This window comes from Petromyzon marinus, chromosome 25, assembly GCF_048934315.1.
Source record: "Petromyzon marinus isolate PM22_M1 ecotype Great Lakes invasive population chromosome 25, UKy_Petmar_22M1.pri1.0, whole genome shotgun sequence".
In the NCBI taxonomy this organism is placed as follows: domain Eukaryota; kingdom Metazoa; phylum Chordata; class Hyperoartia; order Petromyzontiformes; family Petromyzontidae; genus Petromyzon; species Petromyzon marinus.
In genome coordinates this window covers 4249937-4270082 of record NC_133691.1, presented here as the reverse complement: position 1 = coordinate 4270082, position 20146 = coordinate 4249937, and the positions used below count along the sequence as shown (strand labels likewise).

General features: G+C 38.3%; 1 protein-coding gene across 8 annotated transcripts; it reads right to left on the bottom strand.

Moving 5' to 3' along the window:
- Positions 1–101: 101 nt before the first annotated feature.
- TERB1 (telomere repeat binding bouquet formation protein 1) lies at positions 102–19606 on the bottom strand. 8 transcript variants are annotated; one of them, XM_076069648.1, is made up of 20 exons: positions 19063–19606; positions 18055–18131; positions 17489–17599; positions 15759–15905; positions 15142–15273; positions 14490–14550; positions 14096–14211; positions 13643–13765; positions 12396–12548; positions 11625–11756; positions 11039–11164; positions 10416–10564; positions 9327–9868; positions 9050–9150; positions 8635–8736; positions 5668–5829; positions 4201–4314; positions 3724–3788; positions 2215–2415; positions 102–1277 (listed from the first exon to the last, which is right to left on the bottom strand). In XM_076069648.1, the coding sequence occupies exons 2-20, from the start codon at positions 18098–18100 to the stop codon at positions 1260–1262; spliced, it is 2601 nt and encodes an 866-aa protein (XP_075925763.1). In that variant the 5' UTR covers positions 18101–18131; positions 19063–19606; the 3' UTR covers positions 102–1259. The 8 variants fall into 8 exon arrangements, with proteins under 8 accessions (XP_075925763.1, XP_075925762.1, XP_075925761.1 ...); XM_076069647.1 differs by having other exon boundaries at positions 19091–19606; XM_076069646.1 differs by lacking the exon at positions 19063–19606 and adding an exon at positions 18912–19030 and having other exon boundaries at positions 102–1230.
- Between the last annotated feature and the right edge of the window lie 540 nt (positions 19607–20146).

The following is a 20146-nucleotide window of genomic DNA, read 5'->3' as shown; positions in this document are numbered from 1 at the left end:
TGTTTCGTCAAAAATTCAATTCTTTTGCCGGTCAGCTGTCTGCGTAAACTGCACATGGGTTCTGGCTTTCTGCAGTTGGTGATGGAGACAAACACAGCTAATTGAAAGTACACGTTTATTTCAGGTGGGGAAAAAACACATTTAATTGAACAGGCTGGAATCATTAAAATGAACAGTGTACCGTCACTAAAGGGAATGAATACCATTGTTGTAAAACTGGCCTGCCTTCTGAAGCAATTATTATTAAATGAAAAGTTTCCTTAAAGAGGTTCTATAATATTCTTGGTTCTTTCGGTAAAGTCACCACGTAGAAGGGAAACAATAAAACAATATATTTTTTTGCTGTGGTTTTCACACCTGATGATGATTGCTTGTGTTGCAGTCGAAACGTCGTGAGAATCGTATTGTTTTATATTTGTATTATTTTATTGTTTCCCTTATACGTGACTTTACCGAAAGAACCAAGAATATGAATCCCTGCAGTCACGAAAGCTTTAAATCAAGGTTCTATAATATTAAAAAAGCCAAATATAAACACGACAGAGGGATGATAACATTGGAAATGGAGTGATAAGTTAAATTCATGGGCAGTAGTGAGATGGATCATGGCATCGCAAGACAGGAGAGATGACATGGGGACATTTTCATATCAATGTGGATAGACAATGGCTGATAATTGTGACGTTAGTGGAGTATATTTAAATTTTGAATATAAATATAAGAGGTCAGTTGAGACAAGCAAAACACAAAGCAAGTCTAATTTAAGCACTATCCCTTCTGTATAGACCTCACTTCGGACACAAACACTTGTTTTCACCACGTAACTATTTCAATGCATCCATAGAACACTTACAGAGGGTTTAACATATTTTCACTTGTAAAACTGCTTTGTAAACACATTTTTTAGTCCCCAATATGTGACTGCACATTCCATTGTATACATATCTTAAATAAACTTGTGGTTCGCAGACAGGACTGCAATGGTCATCACATTTTTGACATGACATTTCTCGTCAACACATTTCATAATCATTAAACTGCCAAGATAGAAATGCAAAATGTGTGATGTCAACGAAGTTAGTTGTGGCCAAAACGTTTTTCCTTCTTGCATGGCATTTAATTCTTGAAAAATCCAATGAAAGAAAACTTTCGTCAAAAGTCATCCATCTGCGTGTCTGTAAAGTGCACATGGGTTCTGACTGTGCACTGCTGAAGTCAGAACTTTTTTTTCTGCAGTCACAAAAGTTCTAAGTCAACATTTAGAACTTCTTCGTTAACTGTGGCAAAAAAAGCAAAGTGTGGAGTGAAAAATGGCTTTTGTTTATACTTCTCTGAGATTATTTTCGACTTAATTATAATTGTAAAATAAATTATGTTTTGTATATTGAAAATTTACCACATGCAACATTGCTGAAAAAGGTATTATAATCCATTGTTGAAGGCTTTCCATGCCGTTAGACGGGGGTGCGGGGGGGGGAGACCCAGATATAATCGTCTATGGCTAGGAATCGAACTGTGGTTTATAGAGAAATACGCTAACCACTGTGCCACCTGGTCAGCTATTATACCCTCATAATTAACAAAAATGCTGATTACTGGAGGCAATTAGCCTGAGAAAGAAAAACTAAACCTGTAATTTACCACAAATGCATTTGAAGTGCCAATGCGTGGACAAGGTGACTGCCATTACGGCCTTCAACAATACAGTACTTGTTGAAATTGTGATAACCATGCAGGCATGCGATGTGGGCTGACATCCACAAACACGTTACTGTACAAAATAAATGAGTAAGGACGGAAGGAAAGTACATTTTAAGTAATTACGTTGATGAACGCGCAACTCTTATAACCTAGGTTATCACGAGTGTGCATTATTCATACATTGCAAGCTCTATTAAACAGTTCTGTCTTGAATTCTCTACTGAACGAGTGAAATGTATGTGAAGAGTCTTGAACATGCAGAGGCAGCGGGTTCCAGGGTGGTCGATAATTAAAAAGTCTCATCCCGTACATCACTAAAGTTAAAACTTTAAAACATCCCACTGACAATGTAAAAATGTTAAATATTAAGCTGCAAAATAAATCCAATGTAAATTCCCACAAAAAAAAACCTTGCCTTCAACAAAATGGAACACATTCTATTGTAATCATTGTAATATTTCACTTTTTTTATGCACCCATTCATATGTGACAGTAAGAAAAAGATGTTGGTACCTTCAGCTGCTTATATTTTTTTGCTATCTGAACATTGGTTCGCCCTTTCTGGAAGGGGTAGGTCCAAAGGATCTGGTTCCAGCAGTGTCCAAACTTATTGACGCCTTGCTGCAGGTACTTCACTTCATCATTTGTAAAGTTGGACCTTTTGTTGTGTTTCTTATCTTCTGAATCGTCAAGTACATAGCTGAAGTCGATGTCCTGTTTTGAATGTTTAAACAAACATGTACACACATCCTCACGCAAAAGGTCAGCTTAATAGCTTGGTGTGAACATCTAATGTAAGTCACATTATTTAGCACTTAAGGTCGGCACAGCATACAAAGGGGCACTGAGACATAGACCGGGGCAGTGAGACATAGACCAGGCAAGCTTAACCCTTGGTCCTCAGCCACGCCATAATGTCCAGGCTTCTGCTGTTACCTAACAATGGGGGCAAACTCAAGAAGCCTGTAATGAGAAACCCACCCACAAGGTAATCAAAACAGGGTCCCTGAACAAATCCATGTAATGTGTGGTGCGTTCGTCCCACAACGTGTGGTTGGAGGATTGCTAGTGTCTAAATCTTCCCAGTTTCCTCTATACAGCCTCCTCATTCGAGATCCAAACATCACACCTGCTGGCCTTGACATTCCTCGAAGACACTGGTGTGCTATCAACCATCAACAGGATAATGCGCACATATCCTTTATAAATGGAAAACTAAAGACGATCCAATGCGATTGGGCATGCAACCCAAACTATGGACCATATAGTAAACTACTTAAGTCTGTGCTCCTTTCACAGAGAAATAGCAAAATTACACAAACTCTCTCCTGAAGCCCTCGTGGCTACCAGACATCGACGTTGCCATTCAGCTCCTGAACATATTAGCATAAACAATATTATAATTGATTTATTTTTTACTGCTTCTAAATGAGCATAGCAGGTAAAAAAAAATCCATTACTAATGCATTTCACTATAAATTAATCCAGTTGATAGGGTTGCTGTAGTGTTGACCACCTCCCCAAATCCACAATTGTAGCTTAGCAGTATCACCAGCAGATGGTGCTGTGCGCCAGAATGCGTGCTACACAAATCTTTGTCAAATCAATGTAGCTGTCGATTACCACAAAGCAGACTGGAAGCTTTTAAAAAGTTGCACAACTCTTTCATTTCCTGTAAAAACTGACTAAACTGCATCTTGTTGGCAACTTCTACAAAAACGTATGTTCCTACCGCAACTGATGTATTTTTAGATATATTGCAACAAAGCAGAATTGTAAATAAAAAATCTTAGCCAACATTTGGTGAAATTTCATGAAATACGAGTACCATCATTGGGTACCATCAAAACTCGGCACTTGAGCATGAGCTTTTATACAATGAAACTCGGTCAATGGTGGAACAATACAGTTGTGACATGTTTGAAATTTGAAAGCATGCGCATTGTATTTTATACATTTTCTACTTGTTCCACACTCTGTGTAAGGGTATGGTAACGTTTCATCAGCTTGATGTCTACTTACAGAGTCACTGGAGCTGAAGTAATATGTATCCATGTTGTGTTTGTTCGGTGACCGTTTCACACCACCTACAGTACAGGAATTTAGAGTGATGCTACGGTATATAAAAATTGTATTTATTTAAATGCATCCGTGAATTTTCTATTACACTGGAAAAATACACATTCAAGAAAAATATGCGCATGCCAATTATATAATTCTGAGCTGCATCAAAACTACATCAATTGTAATGCTGACAACAGTAAATGTCTCTGATCAACAGTTCTTCAAATTATGTACTTTCAAAAACAGTACTGTACATGAATGCAAATTCGATTGATACGTGGGAGGTCTGGACCGCCCTACTCAATATGCTACCGTGACCCTCACCAGGACAAGCGGATTGAGAAACGAACAAATGAACGTGCAACTATGGAACTCTATACTGCAGTGAATTAAACATTAAATTAAGTGCTCCTGCATATTGAGTCTCTAGAATACCTTCAGTCATGGCTTTGACTTGGCGGAAGCTGCTCTCAGTTTGAATCGTTTTCGGAGGTATGACCATCAGGTCCGATCGTTCTGGCCGTTTTATGCGTGGGGTCAATGTGATATCTGTGAACATAGAAAGCACGGCCATGAATCCCTTTTGGTTTCAAACTTAAATTAAACCACACTTTAAAGATGAGGGTTCATTGCATTTTTCTGCACGGGGGATAGGTAAGGAGTACTGATCGAGTGAAGAGGACTGTGATGATGGTAGAGGCAGTATCTGGCATAGTCCGTAAAATGTTAATGCCACCCAGTTGTACCTGGTCTGTATGGGGCGTTTGGGTGGCACTCTACCGAAATATTAACTTAAAAAAATATCTTAATTCCTTAAAAGTAGTTTTTTTTTTACTTTATACAATTAACTAGCTTAAGTAATTTTCTTAAGGTTTTTATTATTTAGGCAGCCACCCTGTGAATACAATCGGTTCCCAAGTGTATTCATCAATGACTGCACGCAAAAATAATTACATTAAATTTAATCAATTGGTGACAAAAAACGATAATTTCCAACACAATTACTCTCATATGGCTGAGTGACTGGGAAAGTTCTGCCTTCTACTTTGTGGACCAGGTCACCTGAAATGATCACAGAATTAGCTCTGTTATATCTACTACGATGGGCCATTCTTTAACACGAAGGTTTGCACTACTTTGGAGAGATTTAAATGCATACTTCATCTCATATAACGGCACCGGCAGCACAAGGATACATTTGGGGGGAAATGTACAGTTTACAAAAGAATCCCACTCTGTATAATTAATTACTGTATACATACTCTGGAGTGTTTTCCAGACTGTGTTCCTCCAACAAAAAACGTAATATTTTTTGCAAACATGAATAAAAAAAATTCCAGCCTGACTTTGCAGCCTGTATACCAATATGCATAAAAAGTGTAAAATTATGGATATTACCTGCTATGGATCAGAAACATGAACATTGGTAAAGAACATGTAAAAGCTGAAAGTGCACAAAAAGGATGTAGAAGTGGATGCTTGGCATTACAATGAAAGCCATAAAGAGAAACACAACGATCGTATAATACTGTAGATGCAAGTTACAGCTTATACATTGTTAAGATAAGTGGGCTTGGGCAGAACGCGTCACTATAAAGGATGGTCGGTGATCACGAACGATAATTAAATGGCAACGAAAGCAAGGAACATGGCTAAAAGGACATTTACCAAGGAATAATGAGCAATACAATCACCCGTGTGCAGGAGCGAGATGGATTGTTGCAACGTTCAAGCATGTGAGCTGATGATTAAATCGACATTCATCCAGCAGTGCAGAGAACATGACAGACAAGAAAAGGAACACAATAACCGAAGATGTACGATTTAAGCTAAGTCACTAGTCTGCCACTTAACCTGCCACATCCTGGTGTCAGTCTACTGTGAGGCTACTGTGAGGCTCACTGTTGTAGGGCCTGGATCGATGCATAACACAGGCCTTGCTGTGGTTCAGTTTGTATGCCTTCTCCAACTCCATGGTGATGTGATGGCGTGTGCATAAGCTCACGCATTTCTGCACAATTGAATGGTAGCTTTTGCTATTCAAAGAGGAGTCAGTGATGCACCCTGGATCCACACGTGCATCGGAAAACATGCATGCACATTGCACAATGTGCCCACAGATATACGCTGGTGAACATACCACAACGTTTAAACGTAACTATATATCGGGTGATACTCCGACATACCCTGACACAAACAACCATAAACACTCCTATGCAACAAAGTCACTTAAACCACAATCTGCCGAGCCAACTAAGTTTTCAACTACACAATAATTAAACCGCCTGGAACTTGTGAAATACTGTACTTGTAAATGCTCTGTAATGGTGGTATAAACATTGTGTACCACCATTCCATCTGGCTGAATATGCCAGTGCAGGTATTCTATCGTCACATACAGTGAGGGAAAAAAGTATTTGATCCCCTGCTGATTGTGTATGTTTGCCCACTGACAAAGAAATGATCAATCTATAATTTTAATGGTAGGTTTATTTGAACAGTGAGAGACAGAATAACAACAAAAAAATCCAGAAAAAAACTCATGTCAAAAATATTATGAATTGATTTGCATTTTAATGAGAGAAATAAGTATTTGACCCCTCTGAAAAACATGACTTAGTACTTGGTGGCAAAACCCTTGTTGGCAATCACAGAGGTCAGACGTTTCTTGTAGTTGGCCACCAGGTTTGCACACATCTCAGGAGGTATTTTGTCCCACTCCTCTTTGCAGATCTTCTCCAAGTCATTAAGGTTTCGAGGCTGACGTTTGGCAACTCGAACCTTCAGCTCCCTCCACAGATTTTCTATGGGATTAAGGTCTGGAGAATGGCTAGGCCACTCCAGGACCTTAATGTGCTTCTTCTTGAGCCACTCCTTTGTTGCCTTGGCCGTGTGTTTTGGGTGATTGCAATGCTGGAATACCCATCCACGACCCATTTTCAATGCCCTGGCTGAGGGAAGGAGGTTCTCACCCAAGATTTGACGGTACATGGCCCCGTCCATCGTCCCTTTGATGCGGTGAAGTTGTCCTGTCCTCTTAGCAGAAAAACACCCCCAAAGCATGTTTCCACCTCCATGTTTGACGGTGGGGATGGTGTTCTTGGGGTCATAGGCAGCAATCCTCCTCCTCCAAACACGGCGAGTTAAGTTGATGCCAAAGAGCTCCATTTTGGTCTCATCTGACCACAACACTTTCACCCAGTTGTCCTCTGAATCATTCAGATGTTCATTGGCACACTTCAGACGGGCATGTATATGTGCTTTCTTGAGCAGGGGGACCTTGCGGGCGCTGCAGGATTTCAGTCCTTCACGGCGTAGTGTGTTTTCAATTGTTTTCTTGGTGACTATGGTCCCAGCTGCCTTGAGACCATTGACAAGATTCTCCCGTGTAGTTCTGGGCTGATTCTTCACCGTTCTCATGATCATTGCAACTCCACGAGGTGAGATCTTGCATGGAGCCCCAGGCCGAGGGAGATTGACAGTTCTTTTGTGTTTCTTCCATTTGTGAATAATCGCACCAACTGTTGTCACCTTCTCACCAGCTGCTTGGCAATGGTCTTGTAGCCCATTCCAGCCTTGTGTAGGTCTACAATCGTGTCCCTGACATCCTTGGAGAGCTCTTTGGTCTTGGCCATGGTGGAGAATTTGGAATCTGATTGATTGATTGCTTCTGTGGACAGGTGTCTTTTATACAGGTAACAAGCTGAGATTAGGAGCACTCCCTTTAAGAGTGTGCTCCTAATCTCAGCTCGTTACCTGTATAAAAGACACCTGGGAGCCAGAAATCTTTCCGGTTGAGAGGGGGTCAAATACTTATTTCCCTCATTAAAATGCAAATCAATTTATAACATTTTTGACATGCGTTTTTCTGGATTTTTTTTATTGTTATTCTGTCTCTCACTGTTCAAATAAACCTACCATTAAAATTATAGACTGATCATTTCTTTATCAGTGGGCAAACGTACAAAATCAGCAGGGGATCAAATACTTTTTTTCCCTCACTGAACATTGGGAAGTCCAAAACAGCCACTTAATTACCGTTAAGGCCTCCACACACTAGCTGGGTTATTTGACCATACTTCACAACACTGGTCAATGTGGGTTGGTGTAGGCAAAAGGAGCACAAACACGCATGCATAAAAACACTGTAAATGTATATTATATTCTTAGCTCTTTCGGTAAAGTCACGTTGAAGGGAAACAATAAAATATATATAAAACAAGACCATTGTTTTATTGTTTTATATATATTTTATATTATTTTATTGTTTCCCTTCAACGTGACTTTACCGAAAGAGCTAAGAATATACTGTAAATGTAGTTTGTTGCACTGACCTCTGCTACCCTGTAACACCAGTTAGGCACAGTGATCAGCTTTACCAAGCTCAAGCCAGCTTAACTTACGACATCTGATAATATCATACTGCGTGGCAGGAAATACTCTGGTCATGTAGTAATGTGAGCAGATCGAGTTAGTAAAAAAAAACTGAAATTATATAAAAGTGGCAAAATTTTGTTTTAAAATGTCAATCTTTCCTGTTTGTAAAAACATGAACAAGTGCACTGATTCTTAGCTCTTTCGGTAAAGTCAATAAAATATATCTTCTATGGTTCTTTCGGTAAAGTCAAAAGAACCAAAGAAAATGAATCCTTGCAGTCACGAAAGCTTTAAATCGAAATAAAATATATATTTTATTATTTTATTGTTTACCTTCAACGTGACTTTACCGAAAGAGCTAAGAATATAAGTGCACTGATGTTCTGAGTCTATACGCTACCAATATTGACGTAAACATTTCACGTGGAATTTTTATATGCTTTTAATTAAAAACCATTCTGGCAATCTCCTTCATATTGTGTCAATACAAACCTGCACAACGCTGACTACAACTCAAAGCAGAAGACATAGTGGGGCTTCCATTTTTGCTTGAAATCTCCTCATCAAAGGCTTCCTTACAAATTGCCATAAGGTCTATAACAAGACAAACAAAGGGTTGCAAGTGCATCTACATTGTGCAAAACAAAGCTTTTACCAGGTTAAAGTAAAAACAATCATCACATTTAGCATTTTAGTTTACATGTGAAATAACAATGCATGGATTTAACTACGAAGCTAAATTGTTATGCCTGTTAATATACTGATTACAAATGTTACTACTTTTAGTGGTACATATCTAGCACTTTTACAAAAAACTATTCAAAAATCCTATTCATTTCAACAAGTGTGTCATCTCTACAAGGCATGTGCAAACAGTTTACAGAGAAAGTCTACGTTGTCAAATTACCAAGTTGTGAGTTTGAACGCCCAACATCATTCTCGTAATTCCTTGAGCCTTCAGAGTATTCCCTTAAGTTGTTATCTTCTTTCTCTTGGTGCTGTTCAACTCTGTAAGCAAATGTTGTTTTTTTATTAATGAGTACATACCAGGTGTGTACGTGAAATTGTACAAGATATAATACGTTTTCTTCGTGAAATATCGAAATGATTATTAAATCCTTGGTTCAACAGGAACGACAAACTTCCACTTAGCTTAACCACAAAGCCCAACAAATAGCACAAACCTCTGTTTCTTCGCAGGAAGAGGTACATTCTCTTCATCCACGTGTTGTTTGTCAAATTGAAGTTTCCTTTTAAAAGAGGCACTTTGGGGTAACGTACGAGGCGTCTCCCTCTCAGCCCCCTGCCCAACATATCTCAAGGGCATGGGCTTCACACACCCACCAGTGTCTTGTAAAGGCAGCGCTGCCTTTACGCCATCGACCGGTATTTTATGCTGGGCTTCCATGCAGGGCTCTTCCCCCGGAGTCAACAAGACTGCTCCTCGCTGCTCTGCGATACTATTGGGCGGTCCAACATATGCAATTTGGTTAACTTTCGCAGACGATTCTTCGCTTTGGCATGTTTGTTGCTGGCTTAATAAAGACACAATATTTTTATTTTGCTCTTGTTGATTTGACATTTTCTTGAAGGATAGCAATACATTTTCCATGTTGTTCCTGGTTGGTGACTGCTTTGTGGTGAGAGTGGATCGCCATTGCAGCAACTTCGAGTCAATGATATCCTTCACCATTTGCAATGAAGCCAAGTCTCCCTCACTGGAACCCTGAAATATGATTAGATGCCTAAGAGACAACTTCACTGTATGTGCATTTGTATTGTTGTTCAAATAAAATAAATTAAGATGGTATAATGTGGTATCGATAATTATCCTTTGTACGCTATACTTGCATCTTTGTAATAATTGTCAAAACTAGTTACAAAAGAGTTAATAGAATATAAAACTTAAAATAATCCACAGTGCCTCTTTCAGAATACATCTCATGGGTCATAGCACCTGCATAACTATGTTGAAAACTATCCCAAAGTCTGTTATCTTTGGTTAAGTCATGCTACATATTCATTACATATTGGTTCCATTATATTTTGGTCTAGTAACTAAAACGAGTTTTCTAAAACGAGTTTTAGTTACTCATTAAGCTTAGACATTTATCAAAAAGCAATCAAAATTAAAAAATGCTTGCATTTAATAACACTTTACATAAAGTACAGAAAGTAGTAACATATTGGGCCTGAGAATAACATCAAACACGTTAATTGCTTTGCCTTACTAATACTTGCAACAATTAAAAAAGTTAGGCTATATACTGCACCTGTTCTTGATACATTTGATCTTTCCTCGTTTTCATCTCCTTCAGCATGTTCACCATGTAATGGGGCATATTATGGGTCGTGAGCTGTGAATTTCCAGCGTCATTACATTCAACCAACTCGTTCATGGCACTCTTCACATAGGTGTTTGCTGAAAACAGTGGCACAACATGAACACATTTGAAGTGGACATTTTATCCAAACACAAGCGAACATGCATTTTTTTTAAAGAAAAAGACCACCATTGGGTGGGAACACCAACAGGCAACACTCAAGAACAAATTCTACTATATTCTTAGCTCTTTCGGTAAAGTCTAAGAATATGAATTACTGCAGTCACGAAAGCTTTAAATCAGAACAAATTCTACTGCAACATTTTTTTAATGTTGTATATCTGCAGTAATCACATAGTCTATCCATCATAAAGCAAAAAAATGCACATTACATTATAATTTTAAATAAACATTAAAAAGCAGAATTATTTTTAATAAAAATTCCCAAATGCTCAAATGCCATAAAAATGTAAACAGAATGTCAGTACTGTATGAAAAATATCGGCAAAGTAAGAACTCCACTAAAATTGCTGACTCTCACATGATCCCGTTTCGTATGTACCGATGCTCACTCAGTTTAATGCAGCTCTGCAGGATGAACGTGGCGGCCTTGCTTATCTCTTCATCCTGTGCCTCAACCATCAACTGCACCAGCAAGGGAAGGCCATGGCTCTCAAGGAGCTGCCTCTGGTTCTCCACTGTGAGGACAAAGGTAAAAACCCAAAGCTTGCATGGAGACTATTTATATGAGATTCCCAGGGAGTGAAAAACACCAAACATTACCATGTTTCTGAGAAGACACTAAGACGACTGCAACAGTTCCTTTCACAGTCAGTTGCCCATTACAAGGACAATAACAAAGGTAACTTCAAAGAAGTAACACATCACAAAAATAATGCGACCATTGTTTTGTTCTCGAAATGTAAAGGCAAAACAGCCCTCAATGAACTGTTGTCGCCTCGTAACAAAAAAAAGATGTGCATTTAATTTGACTGGCATTTTTCGAAGTTTGGTTGTGCTCCTATTAAGTAAATTAAATTCTACAGTTTAAATATTAAAAGCAGCTTTTAACTTAAAATATTTTAAAAAAGTACTTTTTATTTTGAATAAACAAGCTAATAGAAATGCACTGTGCTATAAACCAACATTTCTACTGACCACAGTCTTCAGTGGCATGCCCAATGGTTATCAGGATTGCCAATTTGCTGTTTACATCGTGGGGGTTCTTCAGCAACAGTGAGACCATGTGGGGCACCACGCAGTGCTTTGACAGCTGAAATGCCAACTTGGCTAGAAAAATGCATGAAAAAGAATCGTCACCACAGTGTGAAGGTTAACTAGTTTAATGTACATATTCTCTGCACCGTAATATATTTTGTGAAAATGTAATGTTAAAATTGCAGTAAACAAAGGCAGAGACACTTGGTCGGTTATGTGTAGTTCAGTCTATTATAACCACCACTATGCAGTTGTTACTAATCATCCAGTAATGTTACCCGTATGAATGTCTGTCTTGGTGGACAAGTCAATTATAGAACACAGTTTTTAAAGTATAATTGCCCCTGGCCATTGCCCATCATATAAAATATAATTCACATCCCTTTATTAATCCAATGCATGAAAGCCTCCTCACGATATGTCCGTCATTGAGATTATACACATATCTCTCCATGCTGGTCATTGTAGGTTGTTGAAGGAGAGGCACCAGGACTAGTTCAGATATCACTTGCCATTGATGTTTGCCATGGTCGAAAATATAATTCATATTGCCTGGTACAAAGTGCAGTGCACTAACCACTTCACCACCTCTCTCTCTAATATAGTCTCTGTTTTGAACTTCACATATATGCGTACACTTGAAGGTTATCATAAGTTATTTGGTATGATAAAAAGTAGTTGACCCAAAACAATGGATGACCAAAGTCTTACTTTGGTCGGTAACACAAACGTCAATAGTCTTCGTGATGGTCACTGCCAATGGAAAGTTAGTGGGGCCCAAGTTGTTTTCCAGTGTAAATCTGGAGAGAACTTGGGCCAGAGCACTGAGGCCTCCACTCCGTGCAAATTGCTCTTGGCAAAATGCTGCACACTCAGCAAAGTGCACACACACACAACACAATCTGAGCAGATCACTGGCACACGTAAAAAAATTACAAAGAACATCTACAACAGTTTTATTGAGAACCTGGGCAGCAATCCTGAGATCACTCCCCCTAAAACTGCTTTTTAAAAAGGATGGCTTTGTGCTAAATAAAACAAAGGTCACATTCCATGTGTACCATCACGACCATGCATGAGTTTACTTAAAAAATGTAACCGAACTTTACCTTTACATTTTTGCGAACCGAACATGACTTTGCAATTGCAAATGTGCATACAATTAACCGTTAATCATTCACCACTCAACACAGCAGCCCACCCATGGGTTAAATTAACAGGACCCACTGGGCCATACCACTGAACATAATTTAACAAGATAGCCACCACTTCTATGTTCAGTTTCTCCGCACGTTCATCAATACTGTACATGACATCAGTGTTATAATAAACATGATATTTTTATTAACAGGTTGTAGCCTCAATCGGGAAATGAGAACCAAATGGCCCAAAATCACAATTGATGGTTAACTGTTACAAGTAAAATGTGATTAATCAAAATAAATGTTCTCTATATCTATGGCCATATCAGACTGCTCCCAAATATATTGTATATAAACAGCATACAGTACTTTCCTCAACTAGAAATTCAATTTGAATGTTCCTGGTGCCAGTCTAACCAAATGTGACCACTAAAAAAGAACCTTGTACACAAATCATGTGATGTCAGCAACTCAACAGTGACATAATAGTTTAATACTGTAAAACATTTTTCAGTTTTGTTAAATTGTTGTTACCTATTAGCTGACTCACTTACTTGTCAGAATATTTCTGTGCGCATATAAATTACCAACTAAACTGAAATGTGAGACTGGCTTGAAAACAATCTACCAGTGGACATGTGACTTTCAACATGGCAAGAGTGGCTTATGAAATGTACCAGAACGTGTTTGTCTACTCCACCACACATGGTAAATAAAAAAAGCAGAAATAATTTGAAATGGCCGCTTTTAAGTTCACAGTACCACACGTGTAAGAATGCGGTTGCATTGAAATTTACAAGAAAAATGTAAGCTTACCATTGTTGGAAACCACTCCAGTGATAAATGAACATTGGGAGGCGATGATACCAGGTGATGAGCTTAGAGTGAGACTCTCAGCTACACTCGGCAAGACTGATGCACACATATTTTGATTTTCCTCTGTAACAGAGAACATTCTCATGACTACTCAAGAAACTAATTTTTATTACTTCTTGTAGCTTTTAAAAATGTAAGTTATTGTACATCATTTACGTGAATGTATGTATGTATAGAACTTGGGATTTACGTGACGTTTCAACCTTTTCACATAAGTAAAAAAAAATTACCAGTTGAATATAAAAATGATTCCAATATTCAAATTATTTTGACCAAAATTATATACCTCCTATGTGTTTTTTTTTTAATCTGTAACACTGCTTCAAGTGTTTGCAAAAATGTGCAACCCTGACTCAATAAAAATATATTTTTTTCGTAAAAGATTTTCAATACCATGCTGAGGATTGTTTACACTTGCGCATAGGGCCCTGGCAAGATCAGACCAGTGTGAGAGTTCCTCTTCAGAATCCCTGTTGCCATGTCTCAAAAGTTCACTTGGGAGACCACTTCTTTTACCAGCAGAAAGAAGGCAACATTGTAGGTACATTTATACACATTTCATCTCGGAATTTAAAAATGCTGAATTCCCCATTTAAAGTTCCTCAGTGATGTTCAGGGACAATATCTTAAGTGCTAAATTATATCCCAAAGTTCCATTTAAGAGTTGTACTTTTGATCAAGTTAATCATATTTTTGTAATATTTTAGCTTCTTACCATATACGGTACACCAAATAGGTGGTAAAATTAAGTGAGTGCAGCATAATTAAAATGTAGTTAATCATTTACCTGAAAACACTAAGCATTGTGTTTAGACAGTTAGATGTCCGAGCAAGGGTCTGCCCTCGGTCTGTGAACACCAAACAAGCATGCTTTGTTTTCAATAAAACATTTAATTGCCAAAGATATCCACTCTGCGTTGTATCAAATATCTCCATTCAAATGCTTGTACAAATCAACGAGTATTAGCGTATTTACAATGAGCCTATTAATGGCATTACTAAGTAGACCTAGGTTATATACACATGAAAAAAAGTGCACCAGTGAATTTGCTTTCAGCATATTTTCAATAATATGTGGGCTTTCATTAATATTTATCATGCCACGTATAATAACATACACTCCCATTTAATATGTTTACTACTTTATTTAACTAATATTTTATCAGGTAAACATTATACAGGAAATGTTGTATACACACCTCAAATTAAACAAGTAAAAACAATCTAATGTTTAGGTCACATCATGAAATAACAAGCTTTCGCCCTCCATATTGGCATATTGGTTAATTTTGGAACCAAGTTCCAAAAAGAGCATGTAAATGTAAAAACAAAAAGTCACAAAAAAGCCTCCATATTTTCACAATTATTAATGACCACTGAAATACTAGATATGAAAAGATGTGCCACCAACGAGCTCACAAGCAAACCTGTAATCTTACTATTATTTGTAAGTAGTGCAAGGAGTAGATAGGAGGCACTTTTTTTAAGAATTCCCGAAGATTGCAAGTCTTTTAAAAGTGAGCTAGCTCGATTGAGCAGGGAAGATGTGCAGAGCCACTGCTTACAGAACACTGGAAGGAGAAAGAAACACGAATATTAAACTTTAAGTAATACAAAAACTTTTTTACACGTTTCAGCAGCACTAAATAAGTGTTTTTCAATGCCACATTGTCTTAATGGCTATGTCATATCGCGACAACGTATCTATGGTAGGGGTACATTATTAAAATGCGAGCATCAAAAGTTGTGTTTTCAGTACCTGTGGCTTAGGCGTGAAAATAAACGAGAACTGAAACATTTTCTATATTCACGCATTAGAGGATATGTACAAAAGCGGATGCTGAAAGGGCATATGCACAGACCATAAACCAAATTACTCTAAAAACAAGAACTATGCAAAGGTCATGAGCCCATGGAGTATTCAGACAACTTTCCTGAGGTTTCACGCCTCCAACTCGCAGTGTTACAAATACAGCAAATGCCTAGTTGATGCATTTGTCAATACTTTGTGCCATAAGGCCCCGTTGTATCAAACCGAATCAACTTCTACACATACCGTTGTTCTCCACCAGCCTCCCCAGAAAAAACAAGATGACTTCTGTGACATCTTGGTGAGGGTTAGACCAGGCAAGCTGCTGTATGAAGTATAATCCACCACACTCCTTTAGGTACTTGCATGCTGCAGCTGCACAAGTAAATACACCTGTGTAATTATTTACAGATTACCAAAGATAGCACTTTTAACTAACAGTTCCACAGCTGGTAAAGTCATCCTCAAATATTGTAAAAACATTTTACATTGAAATGTAGTTTCATAAATTGGCTGTGCAGGATTCATGTGAAATACTGAAAAAGTGGATATTACAAAAATACTGTTAATCTTAAGTGGGTTACATTTCAATAATTTATTTTCCCTTCTAGTGTATACACTACTGTTACGCAACGTATTCTGATTCTCAAATTTGGACGTCGAAATAGGTTGGCTACAACAACCAACTAATATTAAAAAATTATATGAAACTGCAATACTGACAATCATCCATAATAAACAATGGAAAACAGAGAATCCAAACTAAATAAGTACAACTCCGATTAAGTATCCCATATGCTATGAATATGCATATTGTAACACAAGTTTTCATTTCAAGTTTTCATTTATTAGGTATAGACCTGTGAGCTCTTGAGTCGGGTGCAACCGCAACAAACAAAATATGAACAGAGAACATCTTAAAGCGACGACGCGCAACAGAAACATCCTGGATAAACCAGCAAATCTTCCAGAAAAAAAACAAAACACCGTATTGCCACGCTGTGTGCAAAAATCCCAGTGTGATGCAAGTCAAACAATAACAACCATAAGACAACTTAGATTCAAGCTATCAAGCCAACTACGCACTTCCGCAAGAAACATGGCTTAACCATATGTTTTCGAAATCACCAAAATAAAGCTATAAAAACAATGTAACAACAGTAATCATAGGAACTGTGACACCAAACAGCATAGCAGAAATCCAATAATCTGCGTCGATATGGGGGGGGCCAAATTGCGGATCCTATAATCTGTGGCGCACCACGTAGGTTGGACTTGTAATCGGTGAAAAAATGTTTGAACTGATGTAAGTGTGCTGCAGATTGTGGAAACAAATGGTTGCGTGAAAAAATATCAAATTATAAGGGAATTGCAGCATATGACTCGTGATGAAATCCACAATAAATCTGGGGATTTATAAGGTTAAAACTTTTTCTAAGATATGGGTATATGTTATAATATTTTCATTTTTTTAATATATATACTTGATATCCAAGTCCACAAAATGCATAATCACGTGAGTTGAGGCAGTCTGTGGCGTGCACAATAAAAACAAAATAAAATCCGTATTGTTCCCGTGCAGATCTGCTTTCCAGCCCTCCCCCACCTAACAGAGATCGCGGTTTGCGATCCGCAAAGGATTTTTCAATCTTCCGCGAATCTTCTGTGAATTACGGGGAGCAGTCGCGAACTGCCAATAATCCGCCAATAACCGTACAGAGAGATTCGCGGATTAATGTATCGGTAATTATTGGACTTCTGCTACAGTTAAAATGTATAAAATATTGTACTGTGTTTAAACATTGTTTTTCAGACTCAGAATATGTATTTATAGTGGAGGAATCCGATGAGCTACAAAGCTCTTTGTCACAGATGTCCAGTAGTGAAACAAAAGGTGGAACAACCCTTTTTTGTTATTCCTTTCTAATATAATTCAAACTTGTGCTAAAGTAAATGAAGATAATCATAGGACCAACCGTTGTATGAGCAGATGGAAGAAAGAGTGATCACCGCCTGCTTATGGGTGGACGAGTCCTCATTCTGAAACTTGAGACACTCCAACAAAAGGTCAAGATCTGTCTTTATCTCTGAGAATTAGTAGAAAAATGGGGACACTTGTCAAGTACTGCGATACAAGTACATGATGGCATTACACGATACATCCATTCTGTAATGGTTCAAATGTTGAAAAAATTAGGGGGGAGGGATTGCATAAACAATTTGCGAACTTTTTTTCGCAGTTAAAATTCCTTGCACATTTAAAACCCTCTAACACTGCACTATATAAATGTTGCACAACATTACAAAGACGCAAGCGTGCAATGGCATACGCCGACGTATAAACAGATACTCCTCTATGGGGAAAAAAAATCAGCGATACATTTCAGAATTCAAGCAATTCACAAAGACGGTGCAGATAATCATTCCGCGATCATTTATGACCGTGGTATTGCAAACAGCTTCAACACTACGTATACTGCATTATGAAATATTAAAAAAACGCTTAAATGTCAAGCTTTGTGGTGTAAAATGACATTTTCACCACTGCTTATGGTATCTTCAGCGTCGGTCACGCCGCGTTTATCCATGTCCAGGTGGCGGGCTTTTGGTTCCCAAATCCTGAAGATTTCAATACATTCAGTCCTCGTTACACATCGTGATAACAAACCTCACGAGAAAGGTTACACAGAATGGCACACACCACGTTCAAAGTCGCGATAGTTGTAGTTTAAGGAAGATAATCGATGAACTCGGCCCGTCTTGTGGAGTGTCCACTCATAACACTGTTGGACGTGACGATCACCCGACGATATTGATCGTAAAGAGGGATACTTTTAAATGTATTTTTTAAAGTGACTTTAATAACATTACTGTACTGTGGTAACATTACACACAAAAAAACAAATGCGTACGATAGTGCACGTTTGGTACAGTACGTCATAGGCTACTGTTACATCCAACATTTTTTTTTACAACATTGTAGTTCATTTGCTAACACTAAATTCACTTCGGATGAAATGTAGACTATTAATATTAAATTACGGAGGGATATATATATACATTTTGCAGATCGTATAAGAATCCAAAGTCTCAGCAATACAGTAGCCGCGAAGGAACCTACTGTACGGTAATTATGTTACATTTAAGTACAATTTTAAGATGAACAGGGTATGATCGTCTATATTAATTATTCAATAATATTTTTTGGTTTATTTCCGCAAGAAAAGTGTGACCACGTTTAATGCGGAGCGACCGCGCGGGTAACATCAACACAGGCCTCAATTGCCGCTGAGGTAAATACCAATAAACAACATTAACTATTTATCTTATTACAACTCCCGTCGTTGGCTTTTAAGCGACCCACGTCGTTCAATGCACGTTACAGATTCCTGAACATACGTTTGCATCACGCTTATTTTATCATATCAACGTCAGCGGTCCAAGTTAATCTTGACAACTCCGCATCGCGCCACGCACGGGGCCCGCCAAAAAAAAAACACCCGGGAAACTTCGGCAAAATTTATTAGCTTTTTAACTCCAAAAAACATACCTTTCCGATGAATACTCCAATCGATTACCTTAATTAAATGACGGCTGTGAACTCGACCGACGATAATGAGAAGTCCGTAATCGACCCGTGGAAACGTGTGAATGTTGACGGCACCCGAGCGAGATGTTAACTCCCTCGCCCCGTGTGCAGGAGGTCGCGCGGTGCCATCCCCCGTATCTGCCAACCCCTTATCAGTGCCCTACCTTATTATATACCAGTTCAGACCTTATTGGTCACCCCGTGCACTTGTAAATCGCAACGTTCATCCTACAAAATCCATTCACAAGGGAGAAACACAAAACACATTTTATTTGCCCGTATGGAACTGAAAACTCAATGTCCCTGTACAAGAATATCGGTAAACTGCATGGGTTGACAGCTATTAGATCCCGACCCTGACGCCTGTTGTATATTTGGAGTTCGCGTGTTTCTCTGTCACTCTCCCCGTGGTCGCGTGGCTTATTATCCGGGTTTTCCCCTCAACCTTTATAAAATAGCTCAGTGGGCTTTACCTGGTAAAATACAAAAAAAATAGTTTAATTGGAGGAATGTTTCACTACTTTTGGGTGGCGAGTCTTATCTGTGGATAAGCATCTACTGGATGTCACTGTTCTGTCATCCACAGATACTCTTTAAATGCTAATAGTAAGAATGTTCCACCGCTTCAAAATTATTTATCTTCTCCGTAGATAAGTGTGGATAATGGAAAATATTAATCGGCGCACGAATGGCAGATCAGTTTGGGGATGGAGATAATCGTAGTGGCAGGTAACGAGGATGGAATATCACAGAGATCACAGATCTTGACACCAACATCACTTGTGGTGTTAACAGGCACAAAAAAACCAATGTCATAACCCTTTGTGATATGTACATATGCCTGTATTGTTATTTCTATTTCTGTGACTGAGCAATTTTACATACATAACAGTGTATAGAAACAGGAGCTTCTGGTCTGTTTCAATGTGGGCAGCAGCTGAGACACATTCGAAGTTACAATTTGTCATGTTTAGTTTTAAGTCACTTTACGCTGTTCAATGTTACACTTTGGTAAAGATGAACCTTGTATTCTGGCTGGGCGGCG